Raw genomic sequence first — 27,066 nt, 5'->3', positions numbered from 1 at the left:
AGGTTAAGGGGCCCTCGAAGAACCCTATATCCAATTCGTCTTCATTTCCAGTTTTCCTGAACATTCTTACAAACACATCTTCTGCATGCACTTTTCCACCAATATATCAACCCAGATCACTAGCTTCACCATCCATTTACAACCGGTATAACACAGGATCCTTACACGTGATCTAACGAGAAATAACTTTGCAATTCTGAAATGGTGCAGATGGGGGAGGGAGATGTGCATTCGAAGAAGGAGAGGGAGATAATCGGGTGGATGCGGGTTCATTTTTAATCTTTTTGGAGTGTTTACATGGTATTTATTTATAAGAGCTGCTACAGGAAAACCCATTTTATTACATGAAACGCACGAATTTGCCAAGTGGATAAGTAAAGAAAAAATAAAATAAAAAATATAACAAAATAATAAAAAGTCAAATCAGAATCTTCTTTTTACTTTTTACTTTTTCTCCCTCATCGTCTTTCATCCTCCGCCCAGTCTATGAAACGTTGAAAACGAATAAATATTTTTCTCCTTCACTGACGATTCGTTCATCAGTGAAAACCAGATCTTAGTCGGGAAGCTTTTCCACTGCTTTGTAATATAAGGAGAGCACGGAAAGGAGACTGGAGAGAGTAACAGAAAATGAATCTCATTAGGTTCTGTTGTAAAGAAGGATAAATTAGATATTTCATATTTCGTGCCTTTAGTGTTTTATAATTGTCGTGCGATATAGTATTTTTCTTTATTTATTGGCTGATGTGAAAGTATTTTTGGCACCCATCCGCCTGAATAATGATTTGAGTTGAGATAAAAGTTAAAATTTGACATATCAATACTCTAACGTCTCATTTAAAGTAATAATCGCAATTCGCATATAAATTGGTGCTTATTAACTAACTAACTAACTGGCGGTGACTTTTTTCGTTACTATAATTTTTTTAGATTGAAACTCATCTTCTCTCATTATTATAATTTTTTTAAATCTCAAAACAATAATAATATTAAAAAATAATATTCTGACAATATTTTATTTTACTATTCACAAACCATCTCAACTAATCTCTAACTTCAAGTTGCTCCCATGTTAATATCTAGCTTATAAGTGTAACTAAAGTGCCATTTGAATAATGATTTGAGTTGAGATAAAAGTTAAAATTTGAAAGTTGAACAAAATATTATTATAATATTATTTTTTAATATTATTATTATTTTAAGATTTAAAAAGATTAAATTATTTATTATATTTTATATAAAAATTTAAAAAAATTATAATGATGATATGAGATGAGATGAAACATTTATTGTATCCAAACGAGTAAGTGTCTATCTATCCTTAGCTTTCTTGGTCAATTGTTCAATCGCAACTTGATTGTCTATCTCTAAATCGAGTATGATATTTATAAATATCAATTTTAGTAGTAAAAGAATATAATATATATAAAATTAAATTCATAAATTGATATTATAGTTTTATGTGATCTGTTATATCTATTTTATAATAGAAGTGATTTTATTTAGACATATCGCATCAAATTATATCAATTTATGAGTTTATTTTTATGTAATTTTTTATAACTAAAATATTTCTCTAATTTTAATTATTCGGAGCATAAAATATAAAACTGACAAGTTGAGGAAAAAAGTGCTTGGAATGTGATTTTTTTTAACAAAAGAGTTTGTATGATTTTTTTTTTTTTTTTTTTGGAAAAAAAATCACAGGAGTTGGTCGTCTAAACACTGTCTCAAGAAACCAATAACCAAGCCGCCAAATTACAAGTTGGAAATATGGCCGTTGGGTTCGAACCCTCCAAAGTAAGAGGCCCCCTATCCTCACTCTCCATTGACAAGTTGCTCAAATCCAAGAAAAACTTCCCAAGAACCCCACCAAGGCTCTGGCTTGATGGCCAAGACGATCCTATCGAGACAGACAATCAAGGCCTCCCCATCTTGAAGCTAAGCCATCCCATCTTGCACGCCTTGGAATCATGCACTAACATTAGGCAGTTCAAGCATGTCCACACCCAGCTTGTTGTCTCTGGTCTCTTTCAACACTCTCTTGCGGCTAGCCGAGTCGTAAAGAAGCTTTGCTTGTCTTCGGTTATGTTTCCACATGCTGTTTACGTATTCGATTGCCTCGAGGAACCCGATGCTTTTATGTGCAATACTATCATGAGAACCTACGTAAATTTCAATGACCCATTTGGTGCTTTAAGGTTTTACCATGAGAGGATGGTTGGGAAGTGGATCATGCCGAATCATTATACTTTTCCGCTTCTGGTGAAGTTGTGTGTGGAAATTGGGTCGGTGAGAGAAGGAGAAAAGGCTCATGCCCAGGTAGTGAAACTCGGGATTGAATCTGATTTATTTGTGCAGAACTCATTGATTCATATGTATTCGGTTTGTGGAAGGATAGGGGACGCTCGGATGATGTTTGATACGGGGCCTGAATTAGATTTGGTGAGTTGGAATACGATGATTGATGGGTATGTGAAGAATGGAGAGGTTGGTGTTGCACGTGAACTTTTTGACGAGATGTACGAGAGAGATCTTTTTAGTTGGAATTCTATGATTACTGGTTATGTGGGCACTGGGGATATGGAGGCAGCAAAAGGGTTGTTTGAGAGAATGACTTGTAGAGATGTTGTTTCGTGGAATTGTATGATTGATGGGTATGCAAGGATTGGAAATGTTTTGGTGGCTCGGGAGTTTTTTGATAGGATGCCTTTGCGAAATGTGGTTTCTTGGAATACCATGTTGGCTCTTTATGTGCGGTATAAGCATTACCGTGAATGTTTAACATTGTTTGACAGGATGATTGATGGAGGAGATGTTAGACCAAATGAGGCTACTCTTGTAAGTGTCCTGACTGCGTGTGCAGACTTGGGAAGGCTTGATCAAGGCAGTTGGGTTCATTCTTATTTAAAACATAATATGATTAAATCTGATGTGTTACTTTCAACAGCTCTTCTGACAATGTATGCAAAGTGTGGGGCTGTGGGCTTGGCTAGGGATGTTTTTGACGAGATGCCCAACAGAACTGTTGTGTCATGGAATTCTATGATCATGGGATATGGTATGAATGGGAATGCAGAAAAAGCTCTAGAAATGTTCATGCATATGCAGAAAAGAGGGCCGACACCAAATGATGCTACATTCATATGTGTCTTATCAGCATGTACCCATGCAGGAATGGTTTTTGAGGGTTGGTGGTGCTTTGATCTAATGAGTCGAGTTTACAAAATTGAACCAAAGGTGGAGCACTATGGTTGCATGGTTGATCTCCTTGCTCGGGCTGGTTTGATGAAAGATTCAGAGAAGCTTATAAGTAACTTGCCAATGGAGTCAGGACCTGTCTTAAGGGGAGCTCTACTGTCTGCCTGTAGTACACATTCTAATTCAGAGCTTGGAGAGATTGTGGCAAAACGGTTAATTGAGTTGGAACCTGGGGATCTTGGGCCCTATGTGTTGTTATCAAATATATACGCTGCAGAAGGGAGATGGGGTGACGTCGAGCATGTGAGAAAGATGATGAAGGAAAATGGATTACAAAAAGAATCTGGTTCTAGCCTGGTTCACCTTCATGAGTTTAAATTTGAATCTTTTGCAGAACAAGGTTCAGTCCATAGGAGAAGCATGTTGTACTCAATGTTGAGTGAGATGGGAGCTCATGTGAAACTGTCTTGTACAGATTCTAATATGGTGTGACATTGGGAGCAAAATGAAGGCAAGACACCATTTATTCAAGTGGACACGTCCCAATGTGACAAAACTATCCGCAAAGGAACTATCATGTACAGCTTAAAAAAATTAAGACTCTGAAAGGAAAAGAGTATCTTGGGAAATCAATGGACCGACGAGTAGGTCTATACAGAAACTATTGCCTTATATAGGACATGGTTAAGTGATTGGATTGTCTTGTTGCATATCATTGGCGAGAAGGAAATTGTGAGTACATTTTTCAGCTTCGTTTTTACTTTTTGGATCCATAAGATATAACTGCCTGCATCAGTATTGTATTTTTTCGTTTAATTATGGCAATATATTAAAGTTGATGCGGTTTTTCATAAATCCTATTATTAGCTTGTTCTGCTATATTTAGATTATAATGTTAATTAGCTTATCTTGAAAGTTGTTCTTTTATTAATGCTGTGATGTTTACAATGTGACTATATAAGTTGTATTCTGAGATTGACAGAACAGCAAGAATCAATTCAACTATTTTCGTTGATTGAAGTTTGTTTTCTTTGCAAGTTCTCTGTTTTTCAATTTGTATTTTCCATCAGTACAATAAGAATGAAGATATATAGAAGTTAGTAATTTTATCGACTCAGTTACACATTTCTCTTATCTAATTCAGCTGAGGATCATGTTCTACTTTGATCTGCCATTATTTTTGGAACTCCTTGGGTCAAAAAGATTGGAGCGTTTATCATAAAGGATGTAGTTTCTGTCTCACTAATTTTAGTCCCTTTTTTCTTCGTTGAAATATTAGCATCAAAGAACTTAGTTAGGAAAATTCTATCAAGTGGAGAGGGCATGCCTTTTACACCATTGACATAGCATTATTTAATTTGTAAAGAAATTAAAATTTTTAAATTTTATAAATCAAATCTTATTATATAAGAGATTTGATAGAAAAAACACCCTATATATATAATAATTAGACATGTTGATGTTTGTTTCTGAATCTCCATTCATGTTTGACTCACATTTGATTTATAAAATTTATGCCTCTCTCACATTATATGCCTGCCCAAACACCATGAATGTGAACATGGGGGGCAATGGGTTTTGCTATAGCCACTATTCACTTCCACACCCTACACCTGACAGCTTTTTTATAAGATGTGAGATGTGAGGATAAATAATGACTGATGTATAACAAAACCCAAGTGGCAATTATTTTGGTCTCAATCTTATAAAAATTTCTATTTTAAATTTTGCCATTCTCCATCACCATTATTAGTATAGCATATTTTTTAAAACTTCAACAGATAATAAACAGAATACTAAGGATAATTTATAAAGGTAACTAATTTTATTTTATTTTTAATAAAAATACAATAGTTTATGTTATTATTATTATTAATAAATAATAATAATAACTTCCGGTACTGCTTTCGGTGTGTTGTTGACCCGGCTTTGTTCACAGCTAATTAGCAGATAGGACTCATTTATTTTTCAGATGAAATAAATTGAGATTAAAGTTAAAAAATTGAATATAATTGTTAAAATATATTTTTTTAATATTATTTTTATTTTGAGATTAAAAAAATTGAATTATATATTTTATTTTATTTTATGTGAAAATTTAAAAAAATTATAATAATGAGATAAAATAAAATAAAATAAAATAAGTTGAAGTGCGAAAACAAACGAGGTTGAAAACTGCGGTACTCTAAAGTAGTGACGGCTTTAATCAGAGGTCAAGTCACATGGAATTTCATTAATCAACATTAATAGTGATGGATTACATTCAAGAATTTTTCCTAATTCTCAGATCATGATGAGTACACGTACATATCCCCATCCATCGTCTAGAAATTAAATAATCAATAAAAAAAAATTGGTTCGGAGAGAACTTATTATTTCATATTATTGTAAAACATTATATATATATATATATAGAAATATAGAATTAATATTGCATATAAAATAATATATTAAATAATTAAGTTTGTACTCCAGTGTCATATGTTTCTCCAGCTTTCCAGTCTTGAGGTATGCTATTAATAGGAACGACCCAAGAATCATCATCTCCGTTCTCGTCGCTGAACAACATTCTCAGTGACAATGCCCCGCTTGGGGGCGAGGTTGTCGTCCATACTGCTCCATGACTACGATCCAATAGCTTGCACACCAAATTCTCAGTCTGCATGCACATCATAATTTAAAAGCCCATGATTCATTCACTACATAGTATTCCATCATTATTAAAAAAAAATTTATATACATTACATTATCATTTCACTTTCATCACATTATATAAGATATTAATATATCACATTTATCACCATGTCGGATTGTGAGCTATCAATCTGCATAGAGCTTTGCTACTCATCATCTACACACACCACACACCACACACTACACTTATTTATATTCTTTTTTTTTTTTCAATTTTTTGTTTTATAAAATTGAATTCTTATACTCATCATCAATATATCATACATTTAGTAAGAGAAAAAAAAAATAGTGTGTTGTATGTGGAAATGATGAATAAAATTTTTCATCTGCGATACCAAAAATTAATTGATATTAAGAAAGATACACGTGCTTGCTAGCTACTGTTGACACGCGCCAACATTTATAGGTTTTTTTTTTCCCCCCTTCTCACATCTCTTTTTGGCCATAGGTGAATCATGACATATATACTTGAATATTGTAACCCTTTTTTCTTAAGTAATGATTAACGTGGAGCAGGTACTCTTAACTTTGCTCTTTTCTTCCCATTTCAAGTAGCTACTATATATATAGCAGCCTTTCCTAACACCATCTTTAATTATTTAGTTGATGGCATGATTATTGTGTGGAAAATACAATTAATATTGTTTGAAGAGATCGAGCAGTCAAGTTAACTGGTTAGTTTCAAAGAAGGGATCATTAATTAAAGCTAAAGGGGAAATTAATATATATTAAATAAATAAGCAACTGCATGTACCTCACAGAGCTGTACAGCAGTGATATCCTTCTTGCCTTGCTGATACCATAGCACAAAACCCAAATAATGAGGGTAGTTGCTGCTCTCATCTATCTTTATTGTTATGTTTTTGTTCGGGTAGCTGCATGAGACACTGTTTTGAGAGAGAGAGACAGAGAGAGAGAGAGAGAGTTAGTCTGCATGTAAAAAGCAAAAGAACATATATATATATATATATATATATATATATATATATACATGTTGCTAAATAAAGGAATAGCAGTACTAGTACTGATTATCCATCGAAACAAATCCATGGAATTATTTGTCTTTCATGTAGTACAACTTCCTGTATCATGTTCATTAATCTTCACTCTTATCTAAAAGCGAAACCCACCTCCTCTATGGATATTCTTTCAAGGTTTAAGAAAGAGTATATATCTCTCTTTCCCTTCTATCTATTGCTAATAGAGAAATATTCCAACTACAAAAAAATTATATAAAAATAATTTTATAAATTGATGTGATTTGATATTGTTTGTCAAATTATAAAGTTAATTTTATTGTAAATAGATCTAACAGATGAATCTATTTCAATTTGTTGAATTGTTTTGTGTAATTTTTTTATAGATGTAACAGTACTCTTACTAATAAAACTGCAATAAAAGGAAAACTATTTTTTTTTTTTTAAATTTTGTTCGAATTTGAAGGCTTTAAATCGAAGAGAGACATATATATGAATTAATGAGTTCTATATTATTTATTGTTTTTTTTACTGTATAACTATTTTGGACATTAATGGCAATGAATGTTTTATGAGTTTGTCTTTCCACGTCCTTTGAGTTTGGACAGATTAAAATTTAAGAGGACCTCGATAATTAGCGCCAAAACTACGTATAATCGTACCGTCTATACTCAATATCCACCACACCAAAGGCAAGCAGAGAAGCAGCTGCATCAGTGGTTTGAGCCATCCGACCGAAGGCTCGTCTGCTCAGAATAAAGTCAGTCCGATCACTTGAACCCTGGTCCGTTATAGCCACCGTTACTCCATTGTCCGAGCAGTATGCTGCGTTGGTGCACCTTACCTAGTGAAGTGATCAATTAGTGAGCAATTAATACATTTTCCATGGCTGTGCTGAAAAAACGTCATAGCAAAAATCTGTCATATCATGTTTCGATATTCAAAGCATATATACCTGGTAGCAAGCCCCACAGCCAACGCCATTTCTGTAGAGGTCAGATGCAGCCGAGACATCCCCACCATTGATTGTAGCTCCAAAGGAACCAAACCCACATGCGCCGCCTGCAGTTCAATCAAAAGGATGGATAAGAACATTGAAGTTTTAGTTATTATATATGTACCACATGAACATATATCCCAACGCATGTCGACTTTTCTATTTTCTGTAGTAAATTGTCTTACTATCTGTTCCTTGTTCGTCAGAATTTGGATAATAAGCTGCTCGAGAATGAATGAAAGGGTCGCTGCTTGTTTGAGCTTCTGCCAGAGTATGCATAAGAAGCAAAGTTGCAAAAAGCAGGGACAGAGGATAGCGTAGAGAGAGAGCCATTGCGGGAGAAAAGAACAGAAGGAATAAAAGCAAAGAAGACAAAAAAAAAGGTGGTAGTGCATAAAGAGAGAGAGGTTTGCAGTATTTATAATCAACAGAAGTCCAATATCCTTTCGCTTGGTAAATCCTACCAACTTTGACATTCTTCTTAAAAGTAGTTCGATTTAATTTAGTGGGATTTGGTGAGAGATCATCAGGAATTCTGTGGATTGTTTCTGATCAGCTACCTTTCTTAGACTTGGTATGGCTTATTTCTTTGAATAATGCAGAAATTAAACTGCTTTCTGACCTTCCAATATTAATTTAGTTTGAACTCTAACTTCCTTCCCTAGAAGAAACCCTTTTCTAAGTATTGGAGTGTGAAACATTTTACTCAACTAAACACACACACAAAGCGATGAATAAATCAATACTCTGCATGCAGGGTGATCATAATAAATTCTGCAAGCGGTAGCCATCAATATTGTTCATGTTATGGACATGTTTCACCGTCACCACCTCACGACCACCTGCAACCAAAGAGTAAGACGACTTGTGGGTTCGAGTAAACGCATCCGATGCCTCAATCAGTAATTGAGAAGTAACCCTTTAAAACCAAAGAATCAGATGGAGTTTACGTACTTGAATTCTCCTCTTATATAGAGCTTTTGAACCGTTCTCATTTTTTGGACGATAATGGTTATCCATTATTCAAATTTAAATCTAGATATAAAGATTCATTCTTTAATAAATTCAAATGATAATCATTCTTATCTTCTACCGTCGTTGGGTAATTATCCAGTCGGTATTGACAATGGGCTAGACCCTTTCGATATTGATTAGACTTTTCGGTAATAGGACAAGTTTCAGGCTTTAAGTAAAAGCCTAAACCTATATAGGACTAACCGGTCAGGATGTCATCTCCAGTTCACATCATGAGAAACGAATTGTAGGATAAGTTTGTATAAAGTGGAGAACTTTGGAATCTCTAAGGCATGCAACTTGTAAATATTCGACCGTGACAGGCGCGATCGATTGACCATGACTAATTAACGCAAGAAACAAGCTAGCTAGTTAGGTGAAGATCGATCAAGGGCGTTGAAATTAGAGTTTGAGTATTTTGAATGGAAAATAAGGATGCATGGTTTTTGTTGAGAAGAAATCAGGGGAGGCTAGCTAGGGTCAGTTTGGTGCTTAGCACTACAAGAGAACCTGTATCTGTTAGGCATCTCTTGATGTTCCCATTAGAGATTAGCCTTTATACATCTCCTCGTGGACGGCGCCAAGAAAATATCTGCACGTACATTCTCTTTATTCGTACTGCAATAAAAATTTATGCGATCCCAACTACTTTATTATTTTTACTCAACTCTTTAATAAAATATTAGTGTTCTTTAATTTTTTTCAACTTTGTTCGATTTTTATAGAAATATTTGGCTTTTATTTTATCATTATAATTTTTTTAAATTTTTTTATAAAATATAATAAATAATTTAATTTTTTTAAATTTTAAAATAATAATAATATTAAAAAATAACATTCTAATAATATGTTATTTTCAAATAATATTTTATTATTATTAAAAAATAATAATATATTGTATTGAATAGTTGCATAAAAGTTGTAAATCGTTCTGAGCTATCATTTTTCTTAGAATAATCTCTAATTCCTATGTATCATGTCCTACTGCATGTTGCTTGATTTTTTTTTTCAATTCTAAATAAATTAATAAACAGAAACGTCTTTTTAAAAACAATGAAATATTTATCTATTCGAGATCTATTATATAATCATTATTAAATTCAAAACTAAGGTAATATTTATTGAACTGATCATGATCGCTGAAGTCTTTTAATATTAAAGGGAATATATATATATATATATATTTTTTTTTCAGCTTCAAAGTATTCAAGTTTTAAACTTTGTACTTCATATTATTAAATTAAATAACTTTGCTACTTATTATCTCTAAATATCACATACCATATTTAATTATTTTTATTTATTTTGATTTTATTCTTCTTAAATTAATTCAATTTTTCAACTGATCATCATCTGTATATGGTGAGGAATTTTAGCTGAGGTTGACTGTAGTTTAGTTGACAGGCACAATAAGACATCGGATACAGATCAATGCCGACTAAAGAAAGTCCATTGAACCATGACATGGAAACCATTAATGGGGTTTGGACCCACACCAATGACACACCTGCATGTTTATCTCTGCACTGGCCTAGCTAGCTTTGTTTCGTTGGGGAAAGAGGCATGATCAATAGACACAAGGGAGTAGAGATTGTTCATTTTTCTTATAGATTTATCATTAAAAACAAATAAAATAGGTTTTTAAACCAGTACAAATTTCGTATTTAATTTGAAAAAAAAAAGATTTATCATTAAAAAATTTAAAATAGGTTTTTTCTTATAGATTTCGGATTTGTTCTTTTTTTTGTTTTTTTTAAAGAGTGGACATCATTTGCACACTTTAAAATTGAATAAATTATTTCCCTTAATGAAATTTAAGAAACTAAACCTAGCTAGCATTATTCATAAAGGATGGAAGGAATATTTTTTGGAAAATGATAGGTCCAGCTCCAATATTTTATTTTATTTTTTAGTTAGTGATTAAAAAAATATTTTTTAATAATATTGTGAATTTTTTTCTCTTTTTAAAAATATTTAAAGTGTTAAAAATGACGTGAAAAAAAAAGTTTTAAATTTTTTTTACATCATTTTTTAACACTGTTAAATATTAAAAAAAATTACAATATTATTGAATAATATTTTCTTAATCACTAAGTAAAAAAAACTTAAAAAATAAAAAATTAGAGTGGTACCTTGGAGCGGGATTCCCAGCAAAATTCCTAGCATTACTTATATTTTTTTAGCCTCACCCAAAAAGAAGGATTAATTCTTGAAGTTGCTTTCAGGGACATTGATATAATATCTTAGGCCCGTTTGTTTTCGTATATGAGTTGAGAGAAATTGAAATAAAGGTTAAAAGTTAAATAAAATATTGTTAAAATATATTTTTTTAATATTATTTTTATTTTAAAATTTAAAAAAGTTGAAATATTGTTTATATTATTTTATGTGAGAATTTAAAAAAATTATAATAATAAGATAAGATAAAATAAGATGAGATAAATTATAAAAACGAACTAGGCTTTCAGACTTGTAGGTTTCATGAAAATCTAATGCAAGTTGGAAGCCATGTGTGTAGGATTATTTTTCTGTCTTCGTCTATCATCAAACAACTAATAATAATTAACTATATATAGCAATACTAAAAAAGCTTTTGGAAATCAAGCAGCTAGCTCACGAGTTGATATATAACAGACAGAGCCCTACATGAAAATGAAATTATATATGAAACTGACTAGAGATCGGTTCCCTCCATTTTGGATTAATTTATCCTGTATTTGTTGAGGCTGACATATCGATTTTTCTAAACCAAATAACATGTTTAGTGGAATTAAAATATCTTCTTTTTAAAAAAAAAAAAAAAAAAAACAACAAAGAAAGAAATAAAAATGGACTAGGTAGCCTATACATATACCAATGGATTTTTTTTTTTTTTCTAAAAGATTAAAAAAAAAAATCAAGGGGATCTTTCTTTTACAAACCAACCTAACCTAAACTTTAAATAAATGGTGGAAGTGTGAGGATTTTTTTAGTGCAGGGGAGGAAGGGACAAGGAAATTGTTGAGAACATCGATCATGAGAAGAACCTTGCTAGGGTTAATTGATTATATCTTCTAGCTAGCTAGGGTTTGTTTGGTGGAGGTCACTACTTGCATGTTGCAACTATCATGATTGTGTTTGCAGCATGTCATGATCATGTCATGTGCAGTCATCATCATCATGCAAGATATATATATATATATACACACACACATATGTGTACGTATATATGTGGTCCAAATGCATGCAAGATACATAGGATCAGGCATATTCTTAAATTTCAGGGTTCAAAACCTATCGTTGTAATGTTGGCTTACCTCCCAAAGTTACAAGATTTGCATGCAATAGCAGCCTCTTAGTACTGTTCTCTCGCGGTTTTTCTACCTTAAGCATGCACCTAGCTAGCTAAAACTTATACATAATACTGGAAACCTGGCTAGATGCATGCATGCACTAATTATTAATTAATCTCTTTTCAGTTGAATGATCATGACGCCTACCATCAAGCGAGCCCAGCCAAACTTCTGCCTAGTTGAAAAGTTTTGTTGAAGGTCAAGCCCAATATAAATTGAATTAAAATAGGGGTGGGCTCCGACTTAGATAGAGCCGAAATGCCCAGTTGTCTTAATGAGAAAATGGGTTTCGATCGATCTAATATCAATTCCTGTTTAATAATATAAAAAAATAATTAAAGAATTATAAAAATTGTAAAAAAAAAAAAGTTAAAAAGTTAAAATTTAAATACAATAACTAAATCAAACTACAAATCGCAATAAGCATCAAAATATTGAATAATATCATAAATCTCATTCAAATATAGAATAACCATAATGCCCCGCATCAGTCTTGGACAGTTCATGCATTTAACTCGATGACTCGATAGTGATTTTCAATTTTCCTACATGAAATTTTAACTTTTATTGATCAGATGCACTATCTTTTCTTTAGTCATTTAACTATAGACTTTTAAACCATCCGCCAAGTGATGTTATGAACTCACCTCCACCTCTAACTCTGACGAGTTTTGCATGATGGTAATCACCCCACGATGCGTCGGTCTCAAACTCACAGTCATCTACAATTAGTCTGAGGTTCACAGCTAGGTCTACAAAATCATATAAATTATAAATTAAATAATTAAATTATTTAAAATCATAAAGTTACCCGATTCAAGCCTATAGCTATCGCATCAATGGTATCTACTCCAATGGGCATTGAACTTAACCAGTTCTGTGTGTAAACGAGGGTCTCAACAGTAGTCGGAGAGAATGAACTCCGATAAGCATATAAGACATGACCTCCGGTGTTAAATGCCAACTCAGAGGCAACCGTAGTGATATGAATGGTTAGTACATCCCTGACTATTCGGGAAAGGATTGGAAACTTGCCAGAATTCACCTTCCACTAAGCTAATATCTGGAGTGTATCACTAGATGCCTCGACATCTTCCATAAAGTAATGCTCAACTACAGACCTACATTGCATAATATTCCTCAATGCACAATTTTGATGATATCGTTGTAGGTACAATAAATTTGAACATTGTGCATGTGTGTCATCCCAAGAAGATATCGAGCCTGTCGGGTGAGAGGAGCAACCACCTTCTATTAAAGATTGGCCACTGTTGTTGTAATAGCTATATAAATCATCAATATCACATTTAAGCAATTTAATAAACTTTTTAACGTCTTTATCACCGAGGACGTTCATAATCCAATCTTCTACAATCGTCAACTTATATTGGGAATCAAGCATCGCAGCCACAAATAATAATTTATTTATTTTCTCCACATCCCCTCAATATTTATTATATTTTAATTTTATCCTCATAGCCATTGCATTTAACAAGCCCACACTATCAACACAACTCACTTACAAGTGGTCATAAAGCCCCAAGAGCTCCTCGAAGTATAAGTTTATAATAGGATATTTTGTCCCAAATATCTGCATAGTTATGTCATAAAATAATTTCAAAAATTAAACAAAAGACCTTACATTGGCCCAATCAACTGTGTCCGGCGCACCGAAGTCCCTTCTCCTCCCAACTGACTCCAGCAAAGCATACATCATGCCCCCATCTTCGACCTCCATCCGCTCAAACATTATTTGGTACTTCTACGCTACATTCAACATCATGTATGTAGAGTTCTATCGAGTCGGAACGTCATGTTGCAATGTACTGGAAAATGGAATCTCAAGTTGTTCGATTATTGCCTTAAACTAGCGGAGCCATTAGGGGGAAGCCCTCATATATCTCACTAGGTTTCGGACTTTAATAATAGATTCATAAACCTCCTTGAACTCCTTAAAAACTATAAGGTTGATGATAATAAACTGGTTATCACAAATGATTCCTCATTTACCGTCATATTCTACTTGAACCAATCAATGGCAATGTCATTCGTACTGACATTGTTAACTGTGATATAAAGTACTTTTCTAATCCCTCAATCCTTTATACAGTTATCCATCTCCTTGCCAATGGATAAACTCTTGTGATCAACAATTTCTTTGAAACCAATAATCTTCTTCTGCAGCATCCACTCACTATCAATAAAGTGGGATGTGATGCACATGTAGCCCACATTATGTATGGAGGTCCATGTATCAGTCATAAATGACACTCACTGGCCAATGACAACAAACATTTCCTCCATCGCTACCTTCTCCTTGGCATGCCTCTTCAAACAGTTATGCATCACAGTATACCGTGAAGGCATAGAAAATCGTGGCTCTAAAGTGTGCACAATTTGCAGAAGCCTACATTGTCAACCCTGGTAAAAAGCATCTCATTAGTGATGATCATCTCCACAAGAACATCCATAAACATATTCTCACTATATTGAGGGATTGATAGCTTCTTAATCAGTTTCCTATCAGTGGCCGTAAAAGTCTCATAATGCAGATTTGTTTGATCAGTTGCTACTAGTCCTTTGTGTATCTTATACCGCTGGCAGCCCGTAAGATGTGCTATTAATATTGTCATGCTATTAATACTGACATGATTTGCTTCTTTAAATGACAACAACATCGTTGCACACAATAGTGACATCAAGCTTACGGGTTCTTACGATCACCATGAACTTTGGTGAAATGTTCCCATGTCCAAGACCTAGGTCGTGCTGGTGGGTTGGCCTTAACATTCATAAACTCATCCTCCTCATTAAGCATATCAAAGTCTTTTAAATCTATTGGGACTCGTCTACTTGCATAGGAGGTAGCTGCTCTAAATGGGGGTCTACGGCCTGAAGTACTAGTTGGTGACGCCAATGGCTGTGCGTCATCCTCTTGTGGAGAATCGTGGTGAGAATAAAATGGTGTATCATCCATAATTTGAGCAAATAATCTGAAACAATAAACTAACAACCGTCATTTTAAATATTATGATAATTATCTACGAATTGAAAACACATTGAAAAAGAAAAAACATATGTGTCTAGTCGTGTTTGTAGTTTTAAAAATAAATAAAACACAAAAAATGAGTGTCCGTTGAAGCCACACTCAAGCGAAGGCTCGAGCTCACATATTTGTGTAATATTCGCTCGAGCCAACAATCTATGTGATATCGTTAGAGCCACACTCGAGCGAAGGCTTAAGCAAACAATCTGTGTGATGTTCGCTCGAGCCATACTCAAGCGCCACTCAAGCGAACGTCATCTGGAACAAAAAATATGATTTTTACAAAACCTAAATCCCTCAATTTTTAAATTTAACAGCCTAGAAACTGAAATCATTGAAATGAAAACAATAAATAAGTTGAAATGAACAACAAATCATACACATTTTAAAAAGGAAGTTACAAATCACATTTCACATTTTATAATTACATAGAGGAACAATAAATCTATTGGAGGAAGTTTGAAATCATTCTTACAATTACTCCAGTGACGATAGAGTCACAGACGGTGGCCTTAGGTGACGGCAAACGGCATTTGGAGCTCAACTGAGTTGTGTGAAAGTGAGGACTAAGGAGCAGTCTGTTGTGCGAAAGTGAGGGGAGAAGAAGGGCATCCTATGTTTTGGACTCCCTTCCTTCACGAAACAACATCGTTCCACTTCAAGCGAAACGACATCGTTCCTCTTGAAATGGAACGACATTATTTTGATCATATGTATTTTTTTTTTTTTAAAAAAAGTCAGAATTCGGAGCCGGCATGGGCCCCGACTCCGAATTCCGCAAACTTGACTCCATTAGAGTCAGAGTCGGAGCCTCGTTCGAACTTGAATAGAGGTTAGAAATTTTGCCCACCCCTACCAATATTGCTAATGCCTTTTGTTGGCCAACCTCAGGACATTACACATTTAATTGCGTAGCATATAATACTTTTTTAAGTTCTCCTTTTATTTCTTTTGAGAGTTGGAAGCCTGCCCAAATTATGGCTTCGATCACTTTTGAGTTCATTATAATGAGGCTATTTGAGGTGGAAAAAGATTTCAAATGGATTGGGGTCTTATATTTCCTTATAGTTTGATAATCGACACCCACTTGATATTAGTAGAGCCAAAAGATTATTCCAATGTATCATTTCTGAGTTTAATGAAATTCATAGGTATAGGAAGAAGTCCTGTCAAATAGGTCTTTATATTATTTATTGCTATTTATATAAAAAATTTTAAACAGTATGAAATGCTTAATAATTATCACAAGATCCACTTCATATATATATATATATATATATATATATATATATTTCATTTGACATCAAAGATCAGATGTTGATCAGTTAGATATAATGTAATTCTTTTTGCTTGTGATCTTTTGAGTTATACATGAGCAGAAGATCTAGTGGTTTGGATTTAGAGATGAGTTGAGATAGTTTGTGAATAGTAAAATAAAAGTTAAATTATTTATTATATTTTGTGTAGAAATTTGAAAAAAATTGTTTTAGAATTTAAAAAAGTTAAATTGTTTATTATATTTTATGTGAGAATTTAAAAAAAAATTATAATGATGAAATGAGATAAGTTAAGGTGAGTTTTAAATGCAAACGAGTAAATCTCTTTAATTATCATATGTCAAGCTTAGACAATTAGATTGACTCCTAGCATGCATGCACCACGACCTTCTTTACTCTCCCTTCTTGTTATGCTACAATGCCTAATTTTAAAACTTGTTGCAAAATGAGCATAAGGAGCTGAAGTAGTTGACAACAAGCTGCCTAGCTTTAAATTAATCCCATAGCCAATGATCATGGCAATGGCCAGTAGTGACGTTTCTGAATATTGAAACCTGTGCGCTCTCTCTCTCTCGACTTCTCAACTTATATATAGTGAAACTAACGACGTCATGATTAGGAGAGTAAAAAAAATTCAGTCAATCGGTAAACTGGATCAGACTGGATACCGTTCGGTCCTATATTATTTTTTACTTTTTAAAACAATTCTGCTAGGTACAAGCCATTCTGCGTACCACTTGTGCACCGAGAGATGACATGGCAGATGGAGGGGCATTTAAGTAAATTTAAAAAATAAAAAGAAAATGAAAACCAGTCTCATCTCCCTCTGTTTCCCTCCCAGCCCGTGTCTCTGTTCCCTCCCAGCCCGCATCTTCCTTCCCAGTTCCCAGCTCACTTCCCTCCCTTCCCACTTCGTACAGTCGCTCCCCTCTGTCTCTCCAAATCTCTTTCTCAACAAAACCTTCCCCAAATCTCTTCAGCTGCACGCGATGGTGAGATTGATCTGAAGTAAGTGTACACATTTATTTATTATATTTTTGCAACTAAAATTTTTTAGAGGGAAAAATGTGAGCTATCTGAATGTACAAAAAAAAAAAGGCATGATTCAGTGTTAAAACCCTCGTAAAAATGGGTTAAATATAAGCCATGATGAGTGAAAAAGAGATGAGCTTTTCCTCTAAAAGAGTCGCCCACCGTGGAATGAACTAGTATGTGTTAGATGGGCTGGTGAATTCATATTTTTCTATGTGATGCGCACTTGTTATGCCCGCATGCTTATGGATGTCATGCCTTTTGCTTCTTTGAATAATGTTTCATATTTTCTCTGCCATGCCTCATGCTTCTGCTATTATCCTGTTTTGTTTCCCAGCTATGGGCTACTCACTGCCAATGTTTCTTTTAGAGGGAAGATTACATCAAGCTTAAATTAGGTAAATGATTTCCTTGAATGAGAGAATAATGCTTATTATTGCCCATAATCTCACTTTGATATGCCTTTTAATTGTGCTATAGGCTATTGGGAAAATCACTTCTATAAGAGTCTTGATTCCTCAATACCTCCTTACCAATGAACTTTCATTTCATTATGGATCTCATAATTGAGTTGGAAATCATATTATGGCAACGTTTTGTACAATATATCTTGGTTGAAGGGTTAAAACGATTGAAGAACATAAAAACATCACATGACTGGTGGGAAAGGGGAAGTAGAGCTGTCATTGAAAAATTAGTTGTTTAAAGTTCTATCTATGTTTAGCATTTCTAGAATTTAGAATATCAACTTGTTATGAACTTAGTTTGAGATTTTTAAGAAGTTTTAAATATTTGAAGTTTTTTTTTGCATTGCTTGGATTTGGAATCCAAAGTATGTTAAAAGTTTTGTCTTGTCTATTTAGTGATTGTATTGGATTAATTTCCAGTTTACACTCTTATTCTTGTGCAGGACATTGAAGCACTTATCAACAAAATTATTAAGTCTATAGTGGCTCCTCTTCAAGCAAAGTATTCTGATAAAGAAAGGGAAAGAGCACGCATCTCCTATCACACCTCCTACCACAAATCCATCAACAAATCCATCAAATCAGATGATATCAAGACCATTTTATACATATTTTTCAATACCTCATTGCATAGATACATCTATCAATCCTGCAAATCAGGTATTATGAATTTAAAAAATTTTGAGCATGCCAGCCAATAGATTTAATTTTGATTTTTATCTATCTTTAGACCATTTTAGTTTGAATTGTTATATATATATATATATATATATATATATATATATATATATATATATATATATATATGAATTGATTGGAAAAATAACATTAGATGCTTTCTTTTTGAGACAAGAAAGTAGTAGTGGTGTAGGTACTGCTTGTAATTGCCTTATATTTTATATATATATATATATATATATATATATATATATTTATATAATTGGTTGAACTAGTACGTGTGTATATAGTACTGCAGTAATCTATTGGTTGAACTAGTACGTGTATATAATTAGATGCCTTATATTATATATATATATATATATATATATATATTTATATAATTGGTTAAACTAGTACGTGTATATATATATATGAAAGTAGTAGTGGTAGGTACTGCTTGTACTGCTTATAATATATATGAACAATCTTTAAGAGAATCTTAGCTAATGAAATAGATTTTTAATTTTATTTGATTATAATTAATTATTACCTATATATCATGTTTTGTAAGGATCGATCGGTCGATCGCGCGCAATAGGTGATTGAATTAATGTATATATAACTTGTTTTATATTAATGTCTATATTTATTACTATATCTTTGATTAATTGTCATTATTGATCTACATGTTAGGTGATACCAATGTCTTTTTATCCGGATTTCTCAAGCTATATGTATGAGGGTCATACACCAATGCCACATGCTTGGTTCCCACCATTCTTACCTCGTCCTTGTGCCAACCCAACTCTATGGACTTGTCAGGTGATGAGTTAAATTTTTAAGTAGCGTGTGTATTTTTCAAAATGCTTAAATTAATCCAAAATATTGTTGTCAACTGAATGCAATCTTTTTTTGGGATTTCAGTCATCAACCTCCTCTCCGATTGGTTTAAACACTGCAAGCTCAAGCCATGTAGAAGAAATTCAAGAGCCAACACCTGACTCGAGGGAGGTTGAAACTTTGTCTACGCCCTCTGAATCCAAAGATGACAATGAGACCGAGACAGAATTTACAGTGCATACTGAGGGGGGGTCGATATCATTGAGGAGCCGAAATTGGGATGGTGTTTAACTCTGAAGAAGAGTTAATTTCTTACTATAAAAGCTATGGAAAACAATGCGGTTTTGGGATAATGACACAAATGAGTCATATGTTTGAGGATGGGAGGCTCAGATATATCACATTGAGTTGTGCTCGTGGTGGGAAGGCACGGAATCGGACCACAAATGCCGCTCGACCACGTCCGACATCAAAGACAGGCTGTAATGCAAGGATAAACGCTACGTTTTTTGAAGGGGTGTTGAAGTTGTTGACTGTTCACAATACCCACAATCACGGCCTAAGTCCACAAAAATCGAGGTTCTTCCGCTGCAATAGAGAAGTGAGTTTGTTTGTTAAGAGAATGCTAGATACAAATGATCAAGCTGGTATCCGAATGAACAAGAGTTTCGCCACTCTTGTGCAAGAAGCAGGTGGGTTTGAGAACTTGCCATTCAATGAAAAAGACTGTCGTAACTACATTGACAAGGCACGCCACCTTCGACTTGGGAAAGGTGGTGCTGGAGCCCTTCATGAATATTTTGCTAGGATGCAATACAAGAATAATGGATTCTTTTCACTACTAGATATGGATGATAATGGGAGGTTGAAAAATATCTTCTGGGCAGATGCACGGAGTAGGGCATCATACAAATATTTTGGTGAAGTTGTCACGTTTGACACTACCTATTTGACAAATAGGTATGGGATGCCGTTTGCACCATTTGTTGGTGTAAACCACCATGGACAGTCAATCCTTTTGGGGGCAGGATTGATTTCTAATGAGGATACAGAAACGTTCACATGGTTGTTTCAGAGTTGATTGAACTGTATGGATGGTGAAGCTCCAAAGGCTATTATCACAGATCAAGATAGAGCCATGAAAAATGCAATTGCGCTTGTCTTTCCGAATACCCGACACCGATTTTGCTTATGGCACATACTGAAGAAAGTACCTGAAAAACTGGGTTCACATGGTGCATACAAAGATGGGTTGAAAAGTCAGTTGCTTAAGTGTGTGTATGACTCTCAAACAATAGAGGAGTTTGAGAAATGTTGGGAAGTGATGATTACAACATACAACTTGCAGGAGAATGCTTGGTTGTAGAATTTATATGCTGAGCGTACCTATTGGGCACCGGTATTTTTGAAAGAAGTTTTTTGGGCTGGAATGAGTGCAACCCAACGAAGTGAGAGCATGAATGCATTCTTTGACGGGTATGTTCATGCAAGGATAAAGTTAAAAGAGTTTGTTGATCAATTCGATAATACATTGAGGAAGAAGATTGAAAATGAAAATGCGGCGGATTTTCACTCATTCAACGTCACAATTCCTGCAGTCTCTATTTCTACACTTGAGAAGATATTTCAAGTCACATACACCAACTCTAAATTTAGAGAAGTTCAAAAAGAAGTAATAGGAATGGTTGGTGTTCTTCCAACTCTACACCGGAAGGATGATGTAATTGCAACATACCATGTAGAAGATGAGGTTTGTGTTGATGATTTCATCAAGGAGGTGACCCAAACGGTGTATTTTAATGAGGCTGAAGTTGATGTGAAGTGTTCATGTGCACTGTTCGAAATGAGAGGGATATTGTGTAGACATGCATTAGCCATTATGAGAGTTAACAAAGTGAAAAATGTGCCAGAAAAGTATATATTAGATCGATGGAGGAAGGACATTAAAAGAACATACACTTTTATACGAAGTACTTATGACTCAGTTGATGCAAGGCCAGAAGTGAGCAGGTATTCACGTATATTGAAGGTATGTCATTTTCTTCTTTTCACTTTGGGACATTCACGTTGATTTTGTTGGTTGTGATTTGTTACGTGGTGGGATTTTGACATTTTTTTTTTCTTCTGAACTTATAAAAAAAATATATTAAAGGTATGCTATGACGTTGCCACAAATGCAGCGTCATGTGATGAGCATGCTAATGATATGATAGACAAGTTACATGCAATGAACATCGTCTATCGCACGAAGAAGTCGCCCCAACGACCCTTGGAACATGTTGCAGATACAATTGTCGATGCACCTACAGCTGGGAATTCAAAGAAAGTCCTGAGTCCCCTTGTAATTAGAGATAAAGGGAGACCGCCATGCCTCAGGAAAAAATCAATGATTGAGAGAGTCAAACCCACAACCAAGAAGGCTACTCAAAAGAAAAAATGTAAACAGGTGAACTCAGTATTCCATTATGAATATTTGATATTTTTATCTCTTCAATATTTGTTTGTTAGACTTCATTTGGTTTTTTATTGATCTGTAGCCACATGGAAGAGATATCGACAGGGATGACACGTGCAGAAATTTATTTGGGCAAACAAATGTTGGGACACAAGAGAGTGTTGTCTTTGAGGTAGTTCATGATTCTATTGTCTTACTTTTTTATTCTAACTTTTTTTTATTGTTTTGAAGTTCACAATATGATTCTAACCCATACACTTTTATATCTATTTTTAGCCTCTTCAAAACATTACCGAAGTGTTGGACTTTGGTGAAACCCAACTTGGGGATGACACATATGAAGCTCTAGATGGGACTGAAGATCATGGACATGTGCAAGGATGAAGATGTTGAAATACTTTCATCTCTTTCTAATTATGTGTTGGGACTTGTTTATGTTATGACTCGGTTGGTATAATGATGGGAGGTTGGGATTTTGAGTTGTAAGTGTTGAGTCATACTTGTGAAGTAGGGAGTATGCTATTGGTATATGCAATAGAATCTTGTATATAATGAAATTATATTTTGTTGAGTGAAATCAGGGACACCAATGAAGTTATATTTTGTTAAAGTGAAATCAGAGACTTGAAGTTATGTTACTGTTTTGTAGAATTTTTCATGTAATCTGTGGATGGTTTCTTTTTTCCAAGAATTTGTCATGATCTGTTTAACTGTTTAAAGTACTTTCATGAGGAAAAATAATGCCTGGATCATTATTTTTCATGTTAGAATAATCAATTTATGACACTCATGACCAAGGTATAAATAATAAATTGTCTCATAAAAATCACATTTCAAGCTTCATACATTGAAATTATATACAATACTATTGATGCACATGCATCATTTACAACTAAATTTCTCAACTAGTTGCTTAAAGTTATACACAACAAAAGCCACAAAAGTATATACAAATTTCTCTCGAGTAATATGGTTTCATTGTTTACAGATGCAATACAATGAAATTAATATAAAAATAATCCATGGGATTTTAAGTAGTGTGCGTTCACGCCGGATCTCTGCTTGTTGCCTTTGAATATCAAGTTGGTCGTTGTGGATTCCCAACTTATACTTCACAATCTCTTCATCTCTTCTTCGAAGCTCTTCCTCATTCCTTAACAACTCAAGTTCTATCTTCATAAGATCTTTTTCTCTTTCTTCACTGCGATTTGCCCATTTGAAATAGTTGCAGTGTAGTAATCCCTGATTATAAAGAAACAAACGTAAAATATTAAACTTTCGTAGAAACTAACATGCACGTCAAAGTTCAAAAAAAAAAAATTACCTCTGTATTGTAATTTGGACACCCAAAAAATGATCGGCCTAGATTTCTTAGCGTATTCGATGTTCTAAGTTTTGCGGGCTTCCCACAGGTGCACATTGGGTTGTTCGCCGAAGTCCATGAAGAAGCTGACGATGACATCCTAATGAAGAAGCGGGCTTCCACAAACATGTTCCCAACAAACTTTGAATATTACTTCGCATATTATCAAAACTTTACAAATTACAAAAACTTAGCAAAACTTTAAATATTAGCTCAGTTCTATATTACAATCACTTTGCAAATTATCGTAACTTTGCAATAAAACCAGCTAGAAGAAGATTGTCAGGACTAGTTGGTGAACCAGCTGACCCTTTCAACTGAAACAATGAAATTGTCAGGACTAGTTGGTCGACATAAACAATAAAATGAAACGGGTCGGAGAAGAAGATTTAACATGCTTGTAGAATGTAGATTCCAATCTCCAAGCATGGTGCTCAATACCATGAGCTGGGTGCCCTTTTGAAGCACATATCGACTTCAAAAGCTAGAAGAAGCACCAACAAATTAGGCTACATCATATGAGAATCTCAGATGAGCGATTCACAGCAAATTTACACTCTTATTGTTCTTTTCCTCCTCCTTATTCATTACCAACAAAACCCAAAACTAAACAAGCAACTAGAAAAACAGAGTAGGGATACAAAAGCTGAACATCACTAGCTATAAACACATATGCATTAGAGAATCAAAAGATATTTGAAGTTTCAAGTTGTTTGTAGAAATTGAACTGAGAAAACTTAAGTAGTACTTTAGAATCTTTGATTTCTACACACAATAGTTAATGGAAATGGCATGCATATGGAGATATGTCAAAGGCTCAGCAGCTCTACACGCATGTTATGTGAAGTTCTACTAACAATATATGTGTGACAGTATGCACACTTAAGCAACCCAGAATGTTGAAATGTTGAAGTTCTACTAAACTTCAACCTCTCTTCTTGACTTGAATTACTTGCCAAAGTAACCCAGAATGCTGATTTTCAATATATTCAGCCTCATTAGAAGAAAATTGTGGGGAAAAAAAAATTCCAATAATAGTATCACTTCTCATAAGAAACAATTTCCAAAAATGTCATGATTGTCTCCATTGTATAGGTTTTAAACTCATCCGCTTGTCTCCAAGTCACATTTTTTATGATAAATATGTCATGATTTCTCTAATTTCGCCACCAATCCAACATATAATCAGTTCAAATTCATTGACTATCAGCAAAACACTGTATGACACTCTAAGACAAAAACAAGCATAAATAAATCTTATGACTTCTATTGTGTTCTTATGTGCAGGGGTCATTGGTTTAATGGACTAAATGTCCATGATTTTCGAATTTTAGTTCTAAAATTCTTGATTACCTCTGCCATGACTTCTATTGTGTATTTTGCAATCCCATTCAAAATTCCACACTAAATTGGAAGATCAGTTCAACACAATTTGGAAGATTAAGGCCAAGCTCATTAAATGTTTATTTCACAGCCCATTCAAAAGTTAGCAGTTCATGTCCGATGCAAATACTGAAGGCTCACATGTAAAGTGGGTAATAGAGCAAAAACAGATGATTCTGCAGTTCTTCATATGCCCACAAGCTTCTTACCATGACAAATATCTCTTAATTTAATCTCATCTAAACCACATTGACAGACAGGATGCGAATGGCCATGTTTCAAACCTAAATTCAATACCTAAATTCGAAATCTAACTTCAAAAAATCACAAAATCAACATATATACACATCACAAAATTAATCAAGAGAGAGAGAGAGAGAACCGGTGGCCGCAGCTGTATTCGCAGGGAAGAGGCGCTCGATGGCTTGAAGAGAAGAGATTGCTCGACGGCTTGAAGAGAACAGATTAGGCAAGAGAAATGGGACCAAAATTTAGGGTTAAACTAGAGAAGAGATTAGGTAAGAGAAAGGGAAGGTTTCGACGACTTGAAGAGAAGTGTGCATCGGGGCAAACGAGGGGCTCGTCTCCTTCACTTCGCTGGGGCAAAACCAGAGAAGAACCAAGTCTCGTCTCCTTCACTTGGTTCAAAACTGTGCATTTTGAATTCATATTTTGATTTAATTCATAGTCCCGCTCAAACGAAGTCAGCCGTGTAATTAGATGCCTTTCCAAACGGTTCGTTTCGAGCTGTTCATTAAAACTAGTGACATGTCAGCGCTTCGGTGCGCATCAGTGCGCATAAGTGCTTGCCTCCAGAGTTTTCCAAATCGATTAAAATCCATCCAGTTCTAATTTTTTTTTTAAATCGGATCAAATCAGATTATTTAACGTATATATTATAATTTTTTTTATATTGTATATAACTTTTATATATAATATATAATTATATGATAAATTATTAATTAATATAATATTAAATTTTAAAATCTTATATTACTATAGCCTTTTATATTAATAGTTATACTAATACTATATTATTATACTATAATATATTATATTAAAATCGGAAAATTAAATTGAACTAGATCGAAATTGATAAAATTAGAAATATCGACTTAGAGAAATAGTCGGTGCAGAATCGACCCCTGAAATAATAAAACCGATAGATTCGATTTCAAATTCATTTTGTCTAAAAATGAATTTTCCCAGAAACAGGAGAGAAGCATGAAATTTGGAATTTGGACTAAGAAGAGGAAAAGGCCAACTTGAATTCTAACTTAACACGTGGTACCATGATTTTTATCATACAATAAAGAAGGGAATAATAAACGTGTAAGAGCATTCATATTAAATTAGTCAAATATATTTTTATTTTTAAATTTAATAAATATTATTCATATTTACTCTATATTAAATTAATTAAATTATTTTTATTCAAACTATAAGTTACAATAAATCTATTTTTTTTTAAATATAAAAAAAACTATAGCAAGTCTAAAAGTATTTTTTAAAATTATTATATTATAGATATAATATTTTTATTCATATGAGATTTTATCATCTATATACATATGAGATTATTATATTATAGGTTGTTAGATTATAAAAATAAAAATAAATATGATTTGTTGGAGGTTATTGAAGATTATGAAAATAAAATAAAATAAATATAAATAATAAAAATAATAATATTTTATTATTATAGAGAATTTGATGACTAATCTAATGTAGACTTTAAATTTTGAATGATTAGTTAAAAATAAAAAAAATTATATATTAATTAAAATTTGAAGAATAAAATGATCAATCCGATGGACAGAAAGTGACCGCTTGATGTGGCCGCCACCTGCCAGGTGGCCGGGACTGGTTGGTTTGAAGCCATCAATTTCGATCGGAAACCTTTTCCAGGATAAAGGACTCATTTGAGATAAAAGATTGAGTACGTCTGCCATTACCAAGAGTAAGGGAGCCGATAATATCGTTGAAAGTTCTGGGGCAGATTTTCCATATTTTGTCACGGTGGCAGCCTTACTATCTTATTATTATTTATTTATTATTAAAATATATTTTAATTTTTTTTTATTATTTTCTTTTAATTATTTTTTAATAATCTTAATCATTAAGAAAAAATTAAAAAAATATATAACTTTACTAATATTCACTTCCTTAATCATTAAGTAAAATAAAAAATTAAAAAAATTTAAATATAAAAAAATAATAGATGAATAGTAATAAGATAGTAAACCTATCATTATTCTTTTATCGTATACCCAATATAAAAAAAAAAAAAATAGAAAAGGAAAACAACTCGCATTTGAAATTCTACAG

At 33.4% G+C, this 27,066-nt stretch overlaps 4 protein-coding genes across 4 annotated transcripts; 2 read left to right on the top strand and 2 right to left on the bottom strand.

Moving 5' to 3' along the window:
* The first annotated feature begins 1,704 nt into the window (after nucleotides 1–1,704).
* LOC121237054 (pentatricopeptide repeat-containing protein At3g29230-like) lies at nucleotides 1,705–4,080 on the top strand. Its single transcript, XM_041133608.1, has one exon. It carries the CDS (start codon nucleotides 1,774–1,776, stop codon nucleotides 3,691–3,693), a length of 1,920 nt encoding a protein of 639 aa, XP_040989542.1. The 5' UTR covers nucleotides 1,705–1,773; the 3' UTR covers nucleotides 3,694–4,080.
* A 1,330-nt stretch (nucleotides 4,081–5,410) lies between these two features.
* Nucleotides 5,411–8,275, bottom strand: LOC121237053 (expansin-like B1). The gene is made up of 5 exons (XM_041133607.1): nucleotides 8,055–8,275; nucleotides 7,828–7,934; nucleotides 7,535–7,716; nucleotides 6,650–6,782; nucleotides 5,411–5,860 (listed from the first exon to the last, which is right to left on the bottom strand). The coding sequence occupies exons 1-5, from the start codon at nucleotides 8,200–8,202 to the stop codon at nucleotides 5,660–5,662; spliced, it is 771 nt and encodes a 256-aa protein (XP_040989541.1). The 5' UTR covers nucleotides 8,203–8,275; the 3' UTR covers nucleotides 5,411–5,659.
* Nucleotides 8,276–19,889: 11,614 nt separating this feature from the next.
* LOC121236649 (protein FAR1-RELATED SEQUENCE 5-like) lies at nucleotides 19,890–20,956 on the top strand. Its single transcript, XM_041133085.1, has one exon. The coding sequence runs from the start codon at nucleotides 19,890–19,892 to the stop codon at nucleotides 20,616–20,618; it is 729 nt and encodes a 242-aa protein (XP_040989019.1). The 3' UTR covers nucleotides 20,619–20,956.
* A 1,838-nt stretch (nucleotides 20,957–22,794) lies between these two features.
* LOC121237052 lies at nucleotides 22,795–23,511 on the bottom strand. The gene is made up of 2 exons (XM_041133605.1): nucleotides 23,317–23,511; nucleotides 22,795–23,234 (listed from the first exon to the last, which is right to left on the bottom strand). Exons 1-2 carry the CDS (start codon nucleotides 23,482–23,484, stop codon nucleotides 22,968–22,970), a joined length of 435 nt encoding a protein of 144 aa, XP_040989539.1. The 5' UTR covers nucleotides 23,485–23,511; the 3' UTR covers nucleotides 22,795–22,967.
* Nucleotides 23,512–27,066: the final 3,555 nt, after the last annotated feature.

This window comes from Juglans microcarpa x Juglans regia, chromosome 6S, assembly GCF_004785595.1.
Source record: "Juglans microcarpa x Juglans regia isolate MS1-56 chromosome 6S, Jm3101_v1.0, whole genome shotgun sequence".
NCBI classification, from domain to species: domain Eukaryota; kingdom Viridiplantae; phylum Streptophyta; class Magnoliopsida; order Fagales; family Juglandaceae; genus Juglans; species Juglans microcarpa x Juglans regia.
The sequence above is the reverse complement of the archived record's forward strand: the minus strand, read 5'-3'. Positions and strand labels throughout refer to the sequence as shown.